Raw genomic sequence first — 17,762 nt, 5'->3', positions numbered from 1 at the left:
TCTCGAGGGGATTTCTCACTGGGGTTTTGTTAGTCCGAAGGGAGATTTCTGGCTAGGGTTTTTGTTTTTGTTTTGCATTTTCGTATGTATACACTATCAAAATAGTTTTTTTGATTGTTATGATTTGTGTAATATTTATAATGTACATTTCCCCTTTCAGTTGATATGGTTGCATTTTTACAAATGAGGTTGACGTTTAAGAAATGAGATGTTACAGTTTAAAATTTGTTGTCTCGGTTTAAGTATTCTTGTCTCTGTTTAATAAAATGGGTCTCTGCTTTAACATTTGATATCTCTCGTTTAATAACCGAGAGGTTACCGCTTAAAAACCTTATATTTCCGCTTAAACTTTTTGTCAATCTGCATGTTGAATGTGTTGTTATTGTCGCGAGCTTGTGATTATGGCGGTCAACCTAGTTAATGGGCGATGCTATTTGACACCCGAGTAGTGGAGACCTTAGTCGAATTGAAATATAACATGACCCCTCGACATCGGGAGATTATTCGAAAGGACACCATTTTGCGGCGTTCATCGAGTTGGAAGCTATATACCAAGAGAGGGCCCTTCTTGATTCTCTTTTGCAAAGGTACGATGGTTGCACCAATAAATTCAGGATCGGGGAAAGCCTGCTGAGTTTCAGACCTCAAGATGTGGCCCTCGTTCTTGGTCTGCGTTGCGATGGTGACATAGTCGTCTCTCAAAAGAAGAAAACCCGGTCAGCGTTCGGAGGGATGTATCTATCAAAAACCTACGAGAGACACAGAGACTCCATCAAGAGCATTCTGGTGCAACTTGTTCGACAGAGGGGAGAAGAAGATAATTTTGTCAAACTCCTGATGGTGTACCTCATGGGTACAGTCCTCTTCCCAAATACATCATACATGGTTCCGAACTGGATCACTGATTATGTCGATGATCTACCAGCCATGGGGCGATACGCATGGGCGTAGGCGACGTACAAGTGGCTTATGGAGGATATTCCACAAGCGGTACTCGAGTGCAAGATAGATCGCCGGGAAGAAGACCAACACGAGGGTACATTAAGGGTTGCTCGGTCGCGCTTAACGTCCCGGTTTTACTGAGTGACCGGAGCAGGGGAAGAAAGTCCATTTCGGCAAGATCCTAAGGATGTTGTGCTATGGTGAAAGTACTTACCAGAAGCAAGCGACGGTAGAAACCAGCTTGTCATCGCTCGATGGAAAAGAGGTAATAAATCATAGACAATGTTTAACACAAGTCTTTAATGTTTAAACATATTATTTAGCGTTTAACTTTTGTATTTACTGTTTAAAAATTATTCATACTGGTTTAAATATTTTGTTCTCCGTTTAAATATATTCTATAACGTTTAAATATATAAACACTCTGTTTAAATATAGTTTTTTTATAGTTTAAAAATGAATGATTTTTGCTGAAATTGTTTGGTTTACATATGTTAGTTTCTGAAATGGTTCCAGTGAATCTTTGAAGAAGAAATATTTATTGGGGCCAACCGACGGATGGATGCTATTGCTCCGGGAACCACTTGCTCGTCGGCGGGGATGAGAAGGCGACCTCTATCGTGCGCGCTCGACGCCTGCTCTCCTACTTCCGACCCCACCACGCACACGCATTCCTCGAGCCCGGAGAAGCCCTCCCCTACCCCGTAGATTTGCAACAATCCCCCTACCACGACAACGACAGTCCCCCCGATTGTGGCAAGCCCCTGACCATGGCAACTCCTTCGACCGTGGCAGCCCCACCGGCGACATTAGGCGAAGATGTCACCGCAACTCTTATGCAGGCGTGCCAGATATTGATGACCGAGTTTCCTCGGCTTGTCACTCGTGTTGAGGCACTGGAAGGACGTTCATAACCGACTGGGCCATCCCTCCAAAGAACTGAAGCACCCGGGACGAACGAGGCGTCGAAATTTGACGGCGACGACATCATCGGGAAGGTCATTCCAAGACGGCCACATTCGAAGAGACTTGAGAAAAAGAGGAGAACAATACTGCCTCTGTCTCCACCGCCGGCTGACGATGAAACAATAGCAACACCATCGGCGGCTAATGCTGTTACTGAGTTTGTCGCCGTTGATGACATGGCCATGACGGTGGAGGACATCGTAGATGATGTGGCCGTTGCCACGGTTGAGAAGGTCGTTAACTCTCTTCTTAATGAAATCCCCGACCCGGTGGAACCGGCTGCCGAGATTGCGGCATCAATGATGGACACAATCCCTGAAGATCAAGAACAAGCTAAGGGTGTATCTCCCAATGATGTTGTTGTCGTGGCCACGGTTGAGAAGATCGTTGAATCTGTTGCCGTGGCCGACAGTACCGCATCGAAGCAGGACACAATCCCACCACAACTAGAACCATATAAGGATGTGTGTGCGGTTGATGCTGTCGCCGTCGTCCCCGCATCGAAGCCAGACACAATCCCACAACAAGAACAACCATGTAAGGATATGTCTGCAGTTAATGCTGTCGCCGTCGTCCCCGCATCGAAGGAAGATGTTGCTGGTGCTGAACACCGTGAAGGCTCAACGGCAGTGCCCCATAAAGACCCCGACCGAGCAACGAGAGAGATGATCAAGGCCAATCAACAATGGGACCAGACGGCTCGAAAAGCTTTTATTCCCAAAAAAAAAAATGGGTTGGCCTATCTCGTCTTAACAAATACGAGCAGGAGTTGATGAGGATCTTCCTCAACTGCTCTATGGACGGGTAAGTCTAAAGTTTTTATGATAGTGTTTAAAGTTCTTATTATAGTGTTTAACGATTTTCTAATAGTGTTTAATTGTCTACTTAACGTTTAATTATATATAATATCATTTAAATATTTACAATATGGTCTTATTATATCTGTTATTGTTTAACCTCGGCACTGTCGTGTGGAAGAATGACGCTGTCAGCACCACACAGGACAAATTATACACGCTGCTTGAGGGGAAGGAGATGGTCACAGATGATGTGATGGACGCTTTCGTATGCATAATACAAAAGTCGCTGAGCAAAGAGCCATATCCTTACAAGAAGCGCGCCTCCATCACTAGACCGCTTGCGCTGTTTATGTCAAAACAGGACGATGCACATGAAACAATTATGGCTATGGTCGGGGATGTTGTGCGCAACCTACATGAAGTTCAAATTGTCATCCTCCCGATAATCATGAATGGCCACTTCCATGTCGTCGTCCTTGACAATGATAAACAAGAATACAGGCATTATTCTTCATGTCCGGGGTACGATAAAGACGCGTTGGACATGGTAAGTTCTTTAATTATGTCCGATTAATAGTGTTTGGTATTTAATCGGTATTCTAATCTCAACTTGCATATCTCGACAGCGGAATCTATTCGACAATTGTGTCGATATGGAGTTCGGCGAGTCGGCGACGGCAAAGTACCCACTCGTGCACGACATGGAAACCCCACGCCAAAAACAAGGAAGCGTCGATTGCGCCCGCTCTACGCTCATGCGGTTTATCGAGCAATTATTTTGGGGTGAGAAGTTACTGCTACCGCAGACGGGACGTTCCTTACCTCGGATTAAGGTATGTTACCCGCATACTTAAGGAGGGAGGGTAGCTGGCGTCCATGAGAAAGAGGGTCGTCACAAGTCGGGTTAAATTTTTGTTTTTGAAGAACATGTCTTGTATATCTCAATGTCAATTTTGTTTTCGAATGTAAACTCGACAAATTCAATTCATTGTTTTTTTGTTTTCGAAGAACATGACTTGTATATCTCAATGTAAATTTTGTTTGTTTTCAATTGTAAAGCGTGTTAAATTCCATTCGGGCTTTCATTTCATTGTTTAATTTACGTTGTAATTGTGTACATTTCAGTTTCATTGTTTAAATATACCATATATCGCTTTAAACATCGGTTTGAAATATTTCAAATTACGATGTATCCGTTTAAAAATAACACTCTGCTCTGCTTTAAATAAATGCATTCATTGTAAAGAGTAAGAGTTTAAATATAGAAAGTTGGCCATCAATACACAATGTTTCTCTTTAGAAGTCGGCTTATTTACAATGCCTAGTCGACGACAGCTTTCATCTGCAAGATCTACGATTGTGACCGGATCCATGGCAGGGTACGTAATGTAACTCGCATGGACATCAAACGCTTGCGACTCGATCCTCTTTCGCCTAGGCCGCCCAGTCGCCTTCTCGTCACAGCGGTCGCAAACGAAGCTTACGATTTCCGTCTGAAGGCCTGTCATCGTCGGGTATGGGGAATATAGCTTCCTTATACGCCAGTTTGTAATTGTCGATGACCTTGTACAAGGGCTGGTCCTTGAGCTTCTGAATCACTCGTGCGCTAACCCATTTTTTGGACACTTTCGGATGTGACGCCGAACCTATACCACCACCACAAGTGTGTGACGGGTTGATTGTCTTGATTCTGAAAGTATTTTTGTTATACTCTTTTGATGCATGAAGGCGCCAACGACAACCATCGGCAGCGCATTCCACAGTCACCTGATGTTTAAGTGATAATATAATGTTTAAGTGATAATGACAATATTTAAACGTTAAATTAAATACTTAAGCAGTTACCGAATAACGTAAACGACTAGTACAAGATGTTAACCAGTGACGGACATATTTAAACACTAATGAACCCATACAACTGGAACAAATAAAAGAGAAGGAACTTACAACGAGTAAAACTCGTTTTCATTAGGATTCGACAATGGCACATCTTCTGTCTCGACAACAAGATCAACTACAGCACATTTGAAGATGGAGTGCACGTGACACATCCTCTGGAAGTCAACATCGTTTTCTATTGGACAAACCGTTTTATATCCATATGGTGTGATAAACTTAACCCTGACAAGAGAAACTTTGAGACCCCATCGCTCACATATCTCAGCTAACACCAACTCCCAAGAAGTCTGAGCCGTGAACATTAGCACTCTTCCCTCCCCGTTGAATCTAGCAATACCACAAAAACTCTCCATAATATATCGGTCGAAAACCAAATCGTACAAACCAAATGAAATGAAGAACAAAAATAAGACGAAGAAGAAGAAAAAGAAGATGTAAACAACAAATAGCAGTCAGATAGGCAAACAAAAAAGTGCATATATGTCACTGTCACGATGAAGACAAAAAAGTGCATAGAGGTTAGACTAGACGTGATGTGATTGGGCGGTATTTTTCCCTCCATCCCAACGGCAAAAAGGGAAATATATGTCACTGTCACAATGAAGACATATTGTCATCGCTCGACATGAGTATCTGTTTAAATGTCAAGCTTTTTTTTATGTTTAAAACGGATACATATAGTGTTTAAAAATAATGGTTACCCTGTTTAAATAAAAGTCTATATCATGTAAATAATACGTAAAACCGCTTTTAAATATAGTGATTTAACTGCTTAAAAATATATGTTATTGTTTAAATTGAATGCTTTTCACCGACATCCCATTGAAGATGGGTACCTCTCGGGTCACTCGTTTAAAACATCTTTATGTATTTTCTTAAACACCGTTGTCATTGTTTAAAGAGTAAATTGATTATTGTTTAATTTTTTGTATTGTTTACAATGCCGTTCTTTGTTTCCCAAATTGTTTTTACTAGGTCTCTGTTTAAATTTCACAAGTTATCACAAGGAGACACTCAAATAGGTTAGTTTGTTTAAAATATTTAAACATTTACAATGGAGAATATGATTAAATATCATAAGTTCACATTCAAATAAGCTTGTTTCATTTAAAATAAAACATTTACAACATTTACAACGTCTTCTCGGACCTTGGACACTCACGACTCGACCCTCGTAGAACGAAACAAGTGTCTGTACATTCGAATGCTCACGGCGGTTGCATAACATGCGCATCAACTTGAACCTGCACAACGTAGAACATTAAAAAAGGTTAAACAAACACATTCATGAAAACGTCTATTAATCAATGTGCCATGTTCTGACTTAAGCGAAGATCCTAATAGTTAAACACAGAAAGTAATAGTTGTACACTGACGTAAGGCTCTTAAACGGTAACAAAAAGTCTCAAGTGATAAATATCAACTCCGTCTTAAAAGATGTTTCCTGATCTCCCTCCTCTAGAGAATCCTCCGCAATCATGCAATAAGTGAAAACTTTCTTTTCTTACCCAAGTCGAAATGCCCGCTTAATTGCTTGCCCGTCATCCACCGCTGGAGAATCCTCTGCATTCAGGCAATTATGCGAGTATTTCGACTTGGGCAGGAAAAGATAGTTTAACTTGTCGCGTGATTACGGCTGATTGATTCTCAAGATAAGAAGGATCACGAGACATCCTTTCAGATAGAGTTGATCTTCGAACTTTCGTCTGACTCCAGCGAATATCATACACAGGAAGCAGATGACGAGGAGGAAGAGGAGGAGGAGGAGGAGGATGATGAGGACGACGAGGAGTGGTTGTCCATGGGAAGGGTTCTTCCTTGTTATTTATGGTGTGAAGTCCACAAGTAGGCTGACGCTTCATATCCGAGAAAAAAGTTAAACGCACAGTGGACCGACATTGACTGATGACAACGAACGGGTGTTCGGATATTTATAGTTCACGTGCATAAGAATTAATGCGTCATTAATTCTTATGCGTGGGATACTCATAACCTTGCCACCGCCACGTGCCACCTGCCAACAATTCAGATCAAACGAAAAAGATCACCGTTTTACGCAGAGACTTTGAGAATTTACACGTTAATATGAATAGTTATACATGTAAAGATAAAGTTAAACGGAGATGACAATTATTAAACATATTGGTAATATATTTAAACAGATAATAGCAAATAGTTAAACAGTATTTAAAATATACAAATAGATAACTATAAACAAGAAGAACTTTACAACGAAATGAATTCGTTTTCAAACGGAGACGACAATGGCACATGCTCTGTCTCGACAATAAAATCGACTACAGCTCATTTGAAGATGGAGTGCACTTGACCAATCCGATGGAAATCAACTTCATTTTTTGTTGGAGAAACCGATTTATATATTTCGGGTATGATAAACTTCACCCGATGACTACCAAAATGAGTCGCCATAATAAACACCTACGGAATGGTCAAACTGATAGAACGAAGAGATTCTCACCGTATTACGAAACCGACAGAACTGAAGTCGAACAAATCAAATGAGGAGAAATGAGGAGAAGAACAAGATGTAATGCAACTTCTAGGCATTGTCTATCGAAACCAAGCGAAAAGCCCTTGAAAAGGTTGAGACATGATGTGATTTTGGCGCTTTCTTTTTCCCACCATTTTCAAGGGCAAAAATGGGAATTCACAACATGGACCCATTTGAAGTAAACGGTAGGGAGTAAAAGAGAAGTTAAACACTAACGGAAGGGATGTCCGGGGTGTGTAAAAGTAGGAGGGGGTTTTTTTGAGAAGTTTTGAAAAATTACGATGGGTGAATAGTAATTTTTCCCTAAAAATAACAAGTTGTCAATTTATAAATTTAAATTCAAAAAAATTAAATTTGTGATTTAAAAAAAGTTAATAAATTCTAATTGACCTTTTATAAATTTGACCACATTTAAAAAAACCACAATTACCTTGCAAATTGAAAATAAAATGTTATTCAAATTTTAAAAATTTGAATTTGAAAAAAAATCTACTCAAACTAAAATTTTCTAAATGTCATTCTATTTAATTATTTCCCACGCTATTATAGAAATAAGTATGATATAAAACTTGGTGTCGAGATAACATCATGTTATGTCAAATGAACACCATAAGTGAAAGAGCAGTCACATCAAAAAAGTGACATTTCCTCCTAAATGAACAAATGTGCGTTTGAATTACTTTGATGAAATAAACGGGAATGGGGTAACGAAGGAAGGGGGAAAGACATAAGTAGTGAATGATAACGAAAAAGGTGTTTAATTGGAGAATTAGTTTATCAGGAATGAGAAAAGTAAAAAATTAATTTATTAGAAATTGAAAAGTAATGAAAAAATATGATGTAAAATTACTTTTATGTCTTTAATGTAAAGAAATAAATATTGTTGTTTATAGAATATTTTAAATAAATTTTAATTATATAATTATTTATTAAAATTATTTATTAATTATTAATTAATTTATGACTTATAATTGAAATAATATTTATTTAATATAATTATTATATGATTATTATAATTAAATATTAATTATTTTTAATATAAATATATTTATATTAAATATAAATATTTATTTAATATAATTATTATAAGATTTTTTTAAGATTAAATATTGATTATTTTGACATTAATATATTTATATTAAATATTAATATTTATTTAACATAATTATTATATGATTATTATAAATAAATATTAATTATTTTAATATTAATATATTTATATTTATTTAATATATTAATATATTGTGAGGGGTAAAATAGATAATTTATACTCATTCACCCTGCATCTTTTTTTTTTAAAAAGGCGACAAGCACCAGAGCCTTTGGACATGCACGTGTGGTGAGCAAGACTCAACGCCGACCCACGTGCCCTCACATTGCGGAGGACATGAAGTTCGATCCCGGGTCCTCCCCGAAACGAGCGTTCTACGTAAGGAACCCGAAACCAATTTAACCAAAAGCCGTTGGTCCCTCCATCCTTCTTTATTCTCTCCAATATGGGGATAATGCTTCATTACCTTGTGTGGATTAATGGTGACCCCCACAGGTAATGATAACCTCCACAAAAAATATTTCCAAACAAGGATACAGGAATGTGTAAGTAATGGCCCTGAAGGAGGAACCATTACTTCCATCCAAACATGCACTTAAAAACTTATAAAAGTCATCACTTCTCTCACTACATAGTAGTGGTATTTCCACCCATTTTATCACTTCAAATCACTTCTCTTGAACTGAATACTTCCTCACTCCATGCTACGTTGCACCACAACTTAGTATGAATTGCCAATTGATGCTATTTTTAGATTTAGATTGACTTGGTAAGTGAACATGAGAGTATCAATGACTCGAGCTTAACCTTTTTCGAATGTTAAGATCAGGGAGAGCTACAAAGTCGACTGTTAGAGCTAAGATATTTGAAAAGAATTGAACAAGAAGACACCCAAATTTGGAGCTGAAGTAGACCTTCAGCAGACAAACCAGTCTTCATACCCTTGGGCAAAGAAAGATCAACAAAGATTTTACCATTGCTCCCCACCATCCTACGTTACTGTTTAGATTTACAATGGAATTTAAATTTATAAATACTTTTATTACTATATTATATTATATTATTTCAAGGTAAATTCGAATATATCAGCTTATGTTAAAGCTTAGCTCAAAAATGATTTGGATTGTATTCAACCCAAACAGATCAGTTGCTTCACCAATCTAACTGTGAAAATATGTCTAATCTTTAAATCCTTCAATAATAGTAATAGTACAAAAGGGGCACAAATTTATGACAAATCAATTCATTGGGTAATTTTAAAAGAATCAAAATCAAAACAGTGAATACTTACCGTATGTAAGCAAGAAATTCTTAGTACTTGCAAGTTCATGAAACTCTCAATGGGGTATACATGAAACAGAAAATTTCTGAAGACTATCAGCGCAAATACTTTGGCATCTCTAAACAGACAATGAAATCAATTCTTCTAATATGAAAAGCAACAGTAAATTCATTCATAATTATGGCAAGCCGATATCTTTTCCACACAATCTAAAAATACATTAATCTCAAACAAGAGGTTAGATGTGTAAAGAACCTCCAAAGAGAGAATGTAAAGGATCACTCATGATAATAAATGCTACTGCAGGATAATCAAACGTCAACACATCAATGGGCACCATAATTGGAATCAGTCTGTTTTACCAGCAACCAATAATGGTCATAGAAAGTGAGAACATGGTCTAATGGGCCTGTCTCAACTGCTTGGAGCTGTTTCGGGTTTGGCCTCTGATGAGGTCTCAGCTTGTGCATGCTCATTCTCTCCTGTCTTTTCTGCTTCTTGTCCTACCAAAAAATAAGAAAGCAATTGAAATAAAAACACTAAAAAAAAGAAAAGTTCTGTTTTATAATATGTTGTACTTTCACAAGTTGTAATTAGGTTTTTCTTTTCCAACCTATTTGATATCATTATGCTTTTATGAAAAGTTTACCCAATTTTGTTACAGTTCTGCTATATTAAAACTAAACTAAAGTTGAACAAATGATAACAGTGTCCATTTGCGTGTGGTACATGGAAAGGCAAGGAATTAGAAACATTTATGAGGGCCAAATATTTTAACCTAACTTAAGCATATACAAAGTTGTGATAACTCAGTTATGTTTGTCAAAAGAAAAGGTATTGAACAGAAATAACAACAACTACCTGTTCAAAATGCTAGTAATTATGACAAAGATCTGCAGAATTTTGAATTTTCTTTTACAGAACTGAGAAATTTCCAATAAAATGTCTAACCAGACTTATAAATAGAATTCAGCAATTTCAGCAGGCAGGAAGGAGGCAGAGGCAACCATTTAATAAAGGTAACACCATGCAATGCAATCTGATATCTTGAAGTCAGCTTTGGGAAATTAGGTCATTTTAAGGTCTAGAGAAGGCACTTTGGTACCATGAGTTTGAAGTTAATATCCATTATTTTTTAAGAGAAATTAAAGTAAAAAGTAAACAGCAAAAGCTTTTGCAGCTTGCACCAAAGATAGAGGTGTTACCATAATCCCAAAAGAAAATATTGTAGATAATGCGGGACCAAACATGCTAAACAAATCAAGCAACCATGTTCACATGTACTGGCATTAAGGAGGGAACATTGTAACAGTTTCTAGGGTGTCTAGGAATTATTGAAGAGAATGAAGAAATAAATATGATTACAAACTTGCCAATCTAGAATATTTTACATAGCAGCAAGGCAACTAAACTTCCAATCTGCAATAAGTCAAACGAAATGCTCCGAAACTCAGCTATGTTGACTAAGGCAAATATAACTCAAGCTAGAAATTGCACAATCAAAAATGATTGATTAGAATATTGAATAGGCCACTATAACTCTGGCTTTGATGCCTTTTGCAGTTCCAACTCTAGGCTGCTTTTGAGAAAAAGCTACACTAAAGCATAAAAAATATACTGAAATACGTAAACAATTCAAACTACATCATGCCCTGAGCACTCTATAGAGAAACTGTATATTGAACATTTGAAATAAAAATTCAATCTCTTCAATAGGCTATAAGCACAAAGTATAACAGCAGTTACCAAGTTAAGGGTGAAACCACAAATATATGATGCATTGTTGCAATGCTTTTGAATCATAACCAAATGACAGAACCATTAATACAACACAACAAAACTTTGTCAACTGGAAAGTTAACTTGATTTTGAGGCAGCAGGGATTAAATATTTTACAGGAATTATGGATCATCTATTCTAGCATAATCTTGTCTTTAAAAAGTTTTTTTTTTAAATACTGGAAGATAAAATGATGACATGAATAGAATAATTCTTCCAGAGACAATAAACACAAGCATAAGACATATACCATCATAAGCAGATTAACAAGTTATTTGAATTAATTTTGAAGGTACATTGATAACAAACAAACGCACCATAATTGAAGATGGTTTTTAAGTCTTCATTATGTTTAATAATGTAACAATAACATTTCTATGCTTCTAGACCATTACCTTCTTCATCACTATCATCAAACTCATCATCCATACCGTCTCCCATGCCGCCCATGCCACCCAAGCCGCCCATGCCGCCCATGCCACCCAAGCCGCCCATGCCGCCCAAGCCGCCCATGCCGCCCAAGCCGCCCATGCCGTCCAAGCCATCCATGCCAGCAAAATTCTGTGCAAGTTAATATAAAAGGTTATCAGAAAAGATTTTAAAAATATTAAAAAAAAAAATAGAGAGATTATGATGGAATTTACTGAGAAATCCATTCCTCCCAAGTTAACTTTATCCTGACCTGATAAGCTCAAAGAGTCAATAACACAGAAATAAACATAAATCAAAATCAGTAACTTATCATGGAGTTTAATATGGCAGTACCCATCAATAAATATCAGACAGGGGACTAACCACTGGCTCCACAAAATCATGTGTGAACAGAACAGGTGCTTGATATCGTCAATAAGAACTGATTATTGTTGGTATAGACTTATAGTTGATATAAATTTCACATACATAAACAACAAATTTAAGATAATGCATAAATGGATATGATAATGTTCTTCTAATCCATCTCTAAGTAGATTACTTCATAACTTAAAAAAGGTAATAGGATACGAATGCTTTATTTTTACTAATTCAATCATTCCAATTTCTGCTAGTATGCATGCAAATTCATGTTTACACATCAAACATGCATTAAAAACAAATAGTGCATTTTAAGTTTTTTCCCCCTAAAACTAACTAAACAGAAATATTATTTTTAGTACCCAAATTATAATGCTCAAAGATATGATAATTTTGTGAAAATATGGTTTTGAAGGCTTCTCAATCTCTTCTTAATCATGTAAAACAAGAAATACCATTATTAAATAATCATATGGGAAAATACAGACCATCATCATCTTCATCCATCCATTTATCCCAGTCAACCTTCACATAATGAGGTGCTTTGCCATCACCAGACAATAACTTATTCCACCACTTCTGCTCTGCTTTTTCTAGCACACAGAAGATACTCCTGACCCCTGTGTTTATTTTGCTTTCCTGATAATCAAAGATGCATGACATCACAAGGGCAGAGTAGAAAACTTCTGATGTAATTATTGGTCAATGTGTAACTAAGAAAAGTGCATACCTCCACATTTACTTTGTCATGAAGATCCAATTTCAACTCATATAAGCTATTCTCTGTGCCAGCAGTTGCGGAAAAAGTAAAAGTACCTTCAGGTTCAAGATTAACTTTCACATTTTTTGCATCAGGCAACAACACGGTAAGGTAGACTTTGTCAGATCTTTCAGCCCACTTCACTTCGGGATGACGACTGAAATTATTAAAGACCACTTTTAGATAATATCCAAAGGATGCATATTTTGTGTTAGCAACTATAGTCTTGAAATTCAGTTAATATGACAAGGAACAACTTTTAAGGAAGTATTATTGCCAAAATATGAATGCAAAGCATAGAACCATAAAAAGGATTACAAAAATGTCAATATGCAATTAATATCATGCATATCATAAGCTTTCAAGCCCTGACTCCACAAATGAGTTCTGTGACATTATTCACTTGTGCATAACTTTCAAAGAGAAGTATAAACATACAAATACATTGAGGCATGCAATCCATGAAGTATGACGGTTACCAACAAGTCAACAACTTAAACCAAATAAGCAATAAATCTTATCACAACAATTTGATAAATAGTTGAATCAAATTCAACCTCAACTATGATAGATAAAACCTAACACAACACCAAGACCCAATCCAACCCAGAAGGTTACACTAATAGGATGAATTGAGCCTATGTGATATGTTGTCTTATTTTGCATTTGATATGGTATTGAAGCTTGGCTAATTGATTTGTTGCAACATGACTAACAATAGCACCTATATCAAAGTGGTAATAAATATTCTTACATCAGTTATATAGTAAATATAGATATGAATATATCTCGGTCTCTCAACTTTTTCATAAACAATGCAGAATTATTAGTTATTATTATAATATACCCACTCAACGCTTAGCTAGTCATGTTGTAAACAAGGTAATTAACAAAACACTAATCAATGTTGTCAAGGGTGCAAGGCACACCCTAGGTGATGGGACCCTTATATTGCCCAAGACACACAAATATATATAAATATATACATATAAGATTTAACTTTGATGTAAGACAATATTGATATTAATTACATGAAATAATTGTCTTAAGATTAATGACTTTTAAGCTTTACCCATTCTTCCCAAAATCTATTCCAAATATAACAAATTAAAAATCATCATTAGATTCAAATTCTAAATCTATGTCTCTATCTTCACTTCCAATTTCTTCATAATTATAGCCATCTAGATCTTGCTCTTCTTCATAGACAACTTCATAATGAGGGAAGATTAATCCGACAAACTTCTTTTCATACTTAATAACAAGCTAGCTTTCAAATTACCTAAGAAATAGTCATGGGCTTCATTTATAAGATACTACTTTGAAAGTCAGCTTGGACAATAAATATTTGAACACACCTTTACACTCATGCTAGCTTGGTTTGGTTCTTGATAGATCCCATGCTTATCTTATTTTTGTAATAAATCATATTATCCTTCAACTCACTAATATGTTCTATTAAAGCAAGTCAATGCAGACACCTCTACAATGATCATTGATATAATCTGGATACCTAATAATACAAGGATATATTGTCAATGGTGCTGCAACCAAAGTTTAAAGATCATGTGCTCGTGATACATCAGCCACACTTAGGACTTTGTCCCAAGACAAGGGACCTAGAGTTACAAGAACCAACCTTCATGAGCTGATTTACATTATTTTCCTGATTACTTCTATAAATTCTTTGGTAACATCTAGGAGGATTAAATGTTATATAAAGATGAATATAATTTTGATTTTCATCTGATTTTTGCCTTTTGCCATTTTCCTCAAGAACTTGGCCTTAATTGCATGGGCCCTGCATGTAACTAATTTTTTTTGCTGGACTTCTATTTCCAACATGTTGCCCTATGTTTAGCCCTTCTACCTTTTTTTTTATTATTTTCCTGTCATTTTCACCCACTTTATTCATTTCTCTTCATCATTGCTACTACCAGTGACTGTTAGTAATGAGTCAAAAATAGTAAGCAGATGTTATACTATTATCATTCTTAAACAATGCAGGCGACAGTAGAGGTGAAATGCCGTAAATAACTCAACAAGAAAGTTTTCTCAATGAGAAAAAAAGAAGTTTAGTGGAGAGATGTAAAATAAACTTCCACTGATATTCTAACTGATTGAAGATATTGTGGGCCTTGTCGTATCTATAATTGACCTTTTAACCTCGTTAAGAGAGACTTGTTTTTGATGTTAACAATCAGAGCTAATACAATTATCCCCACATGATAAAAACTTGAAATAAGCACCAAGAGTGGGCAGTTAATATCTACATAAATCAGTGACGCTGTAAATGTGGAAGTTATGTGTACACTCTCACTTTCTTATATGTCTCCAGAAAATACAAGTTCGCGGATTGGAATTAGCCGTTAACCTAACCGAGAAGGCAATGTATTACTTACAAAAAAAAACGTCTACACACACTTGAAAGCAATAATGTATACCTCATTTATTTTTGTGATAGTCAAGAAAAGAATAGTGTGAATTGAGGAATTGAGATACAATTTTAGGCAAAAAATAAAGTACTAAGGGAAAACAGCCAGTAATAATTGCTAAAGAACAAGCATACTTCAAAAGGGATTAAAAGGTTAAAAAAAAATATGCAGTTAAAGGCATACCAATCTGATATTCGTATAAAATATTAAAATGTAATATGAGAAAATTATATTTATATATATATATGGCATAAATTCCCAGTGAAACTTGCACAGAACATTGGAGGATAAACCATTAACTGATGTTGCTGAAGAAACATATCTAAATACAATTAAAAAAAATAAAAATAAAGGAGTTCACAATATTCTCTGATGAAGAGCGCATTAGATTTATAGTTTCACAATCAAACAATAAAACAAAACTAATATTTTCCAGATAATGATAATTTCCATTATACCTAGAACTAGCAAGGACACTAACCAAGACTGCTGTAAAAATGGAAGACCTTCTAATACTTTAGTTAAATATAAAAGATCAAAATACATTCAAGATCATCATGAAAACAAGGCGGAGAAAATTCCAAATCGCGGTCAAGGGAGGGCAGTATTAGAATCAAAAGAAACAATAACTTCAGCATCAATCAAATGGAGCTAAGGAACCTAAGAACGTTACAAAGATCAGCGAGAAAGGAGACGAGGGGAAAAGAAGCTCACCTCATCTCGCAAAAACCCTAGAATGAATTTCTTGCCGCGGAGATGATTTCTGCAATGGGCTGCTGTCCAGCCGCTCTTTTGTCCACAGGTAATCAGTGATCTGACATTGTATGAAATTACAAGAGTGCCCTTAGGGTGTCGCAAGGGCAGAGCCATGGATTTTTTTTTACCTATTTACCCTTGTATCATTTGAAAAATTACATATACATCTTTATTATTCTTAAGACAAAATTATACTTGTGATAGTTGAGATTTGTGATATGTCAAATAGTTAATTTTTGAATAATAATGACTATATGTTTCCTTAATATTTTCATGTTTTATTTTTAAAATTTAAAATATTTTTTTAATGTGGATTTAAGTTTAATAATAAAGATTTGGGTTACCATCCATGTAAATATATAATAGGAAAGATATTTTTGCATTTTTATATGGGAGAGTAATAGGCATAAGTGTGACCATATGAACTAGCGTTCTAATTATTGATCAATGTCCGTGCAATTTTTACTTGTTCAGGGCTCACGGACATATATATTTATCTTCACCTCTTTTGTCCTTGATTATTAGTTTAATTAATCATGATGAATTACAAATTATTATATATTTCATTTTAATATTTTTGTATGTATACTCCTTTATAAAAATTTGAAATTATAATAGTAAATTTTGTACTCATATGCATCACAAGGGAAGCGATATTTGTAGAAATAGTGTTTAGGCTTTTCGATGGGTCTATAATAATGGTTTTTTTTTTCACTATTATAGCTAATAAAATAAGTTATAAAAATAGTCGCTAAATTATAAGTCGCAATTGGCATGACAATGAATTGTGGTAAAATCCACACACCCAAAAAAATAATAATAATAAATATTATAAATATCTAGAAATTAAAAATAGCTCCCCTCTTTGAACAATGCAATATTTATTTTATTGATATTTTAAAAATCTTATTGGTTGTCTCACCTAGACGAGATCCCCATTTAAAACATTGGCTTCAGATGGCATGTCAACATCCATGTAGACTAATAATATATTTCATCTTATCTCTTTTTAAGATGGTTAATTTTATTTAATAAAATTTACTATTATTACTGATTTTCCCATCCCTTAGTTTTATGTGGCCAATTAGTGTGTTACTATATTTATTTTTTTTTTGTTTGCCGATAATAATGGCACCCTTCTCTTTAGAACTTGTTTTTCACTTTCTCTCTCTCAAATGAATAATAGGAAGTCGATATTTATAATTATTTATTTCATAATATTTTCTGAAACAAGTCTCTATTATTGAAAAGTCACACTCAATAATATGTAACACGTATTCAATTAACAAGAACTAATATATGATAACCGATTCTCATTCATACAACGGAGTCAACCCCTAGGGATTAGAAAATATATAAAGAGAGATTTAAACATTGAATATATATATATATATATATATATATATATATATATATATATATATATATATATATATATATATATATATATTAGTGTGTATGAGAGAATGAGTATAAAAATCATTATAAAAACCAATAAAACAAGCACATTTTCTCAAATAAATTGTGTAGATGGTACACTTACATGATTTTTTTATTGAGATTTTATAAATTATGTTAATCAGTTATAAAATAAATTTAATAATTCCATATAAAATTTTTAGTGGAGTTTATGTTTAACAATATATATTATTTAATAAATAATTTATAAATTAATTAATAAAATTGTTATTAACAAGCATTTTATACTTACAAATAGGAATATTCATACAATTTTATATTTTTCTATGAAAATAACACAGACACTCATACTTGAATATATTATATTAA

At 34.9% G+C, this 17,762-nt stretch overlaps 1 protein-coding gene across 1 annotated transcript; it reads right to left on the bottom strand.

The window, feature by feature from the left end:
• Positions 1-9,582: 9,582 nt before the first annotated feature.
• Positions 9,583-16,024, bottom strand: LOC120251903 (uncharacterized protein OsI_027940). The gene is made up of 6 exons (XM_039260552.1): positions 15,933-16,024; positions 12,754-12,940; positions 12,512-12,662; positions 11,876-11,913; positions 11,627-11,792; positions 9,583-9,955 (listed from the first exon to the last, which is right to left on the bottom strand). Exons 1-6 carry the CDS (start codon positions 15,935-15,937, stop codon positions 9,867-9,869), a joined length of 636 nt encoding a protein of 211 aa, XP_039116486.1. The 5' UTR covers positions 15,938-16,024; the 3' UTR covers positions 9,583-9,866.
• Between the last annotated feature and the right edge of the window lie 1,738 nt (positions 16,025-17,762).

Source organism: Dioscorea cayenensis, chromosome 20, assembly GCF_009730915.1.
Source record: "Dioscorea cayenensis subsp. rotundata cultivar TDr96_F1 chromosome 20, TDr96_F1_v2_PseudoChromosome.rev07_lg8_w22 25.fasta, whole genome shotgun sequence".
Taxonomy (NCBI): Eukaryota; Viridiplantae; Streptophyta; class Magnoliopsida; order Dioscoreales; family Dioscoreaceae; genus Dioscorea; species Dioscorea cayenensis.
The sequence above is the reverse complement of the archived record's forward strand: the minus strand, read 5'-3'. Positions and strand labels throughout refer to the sequence as shown.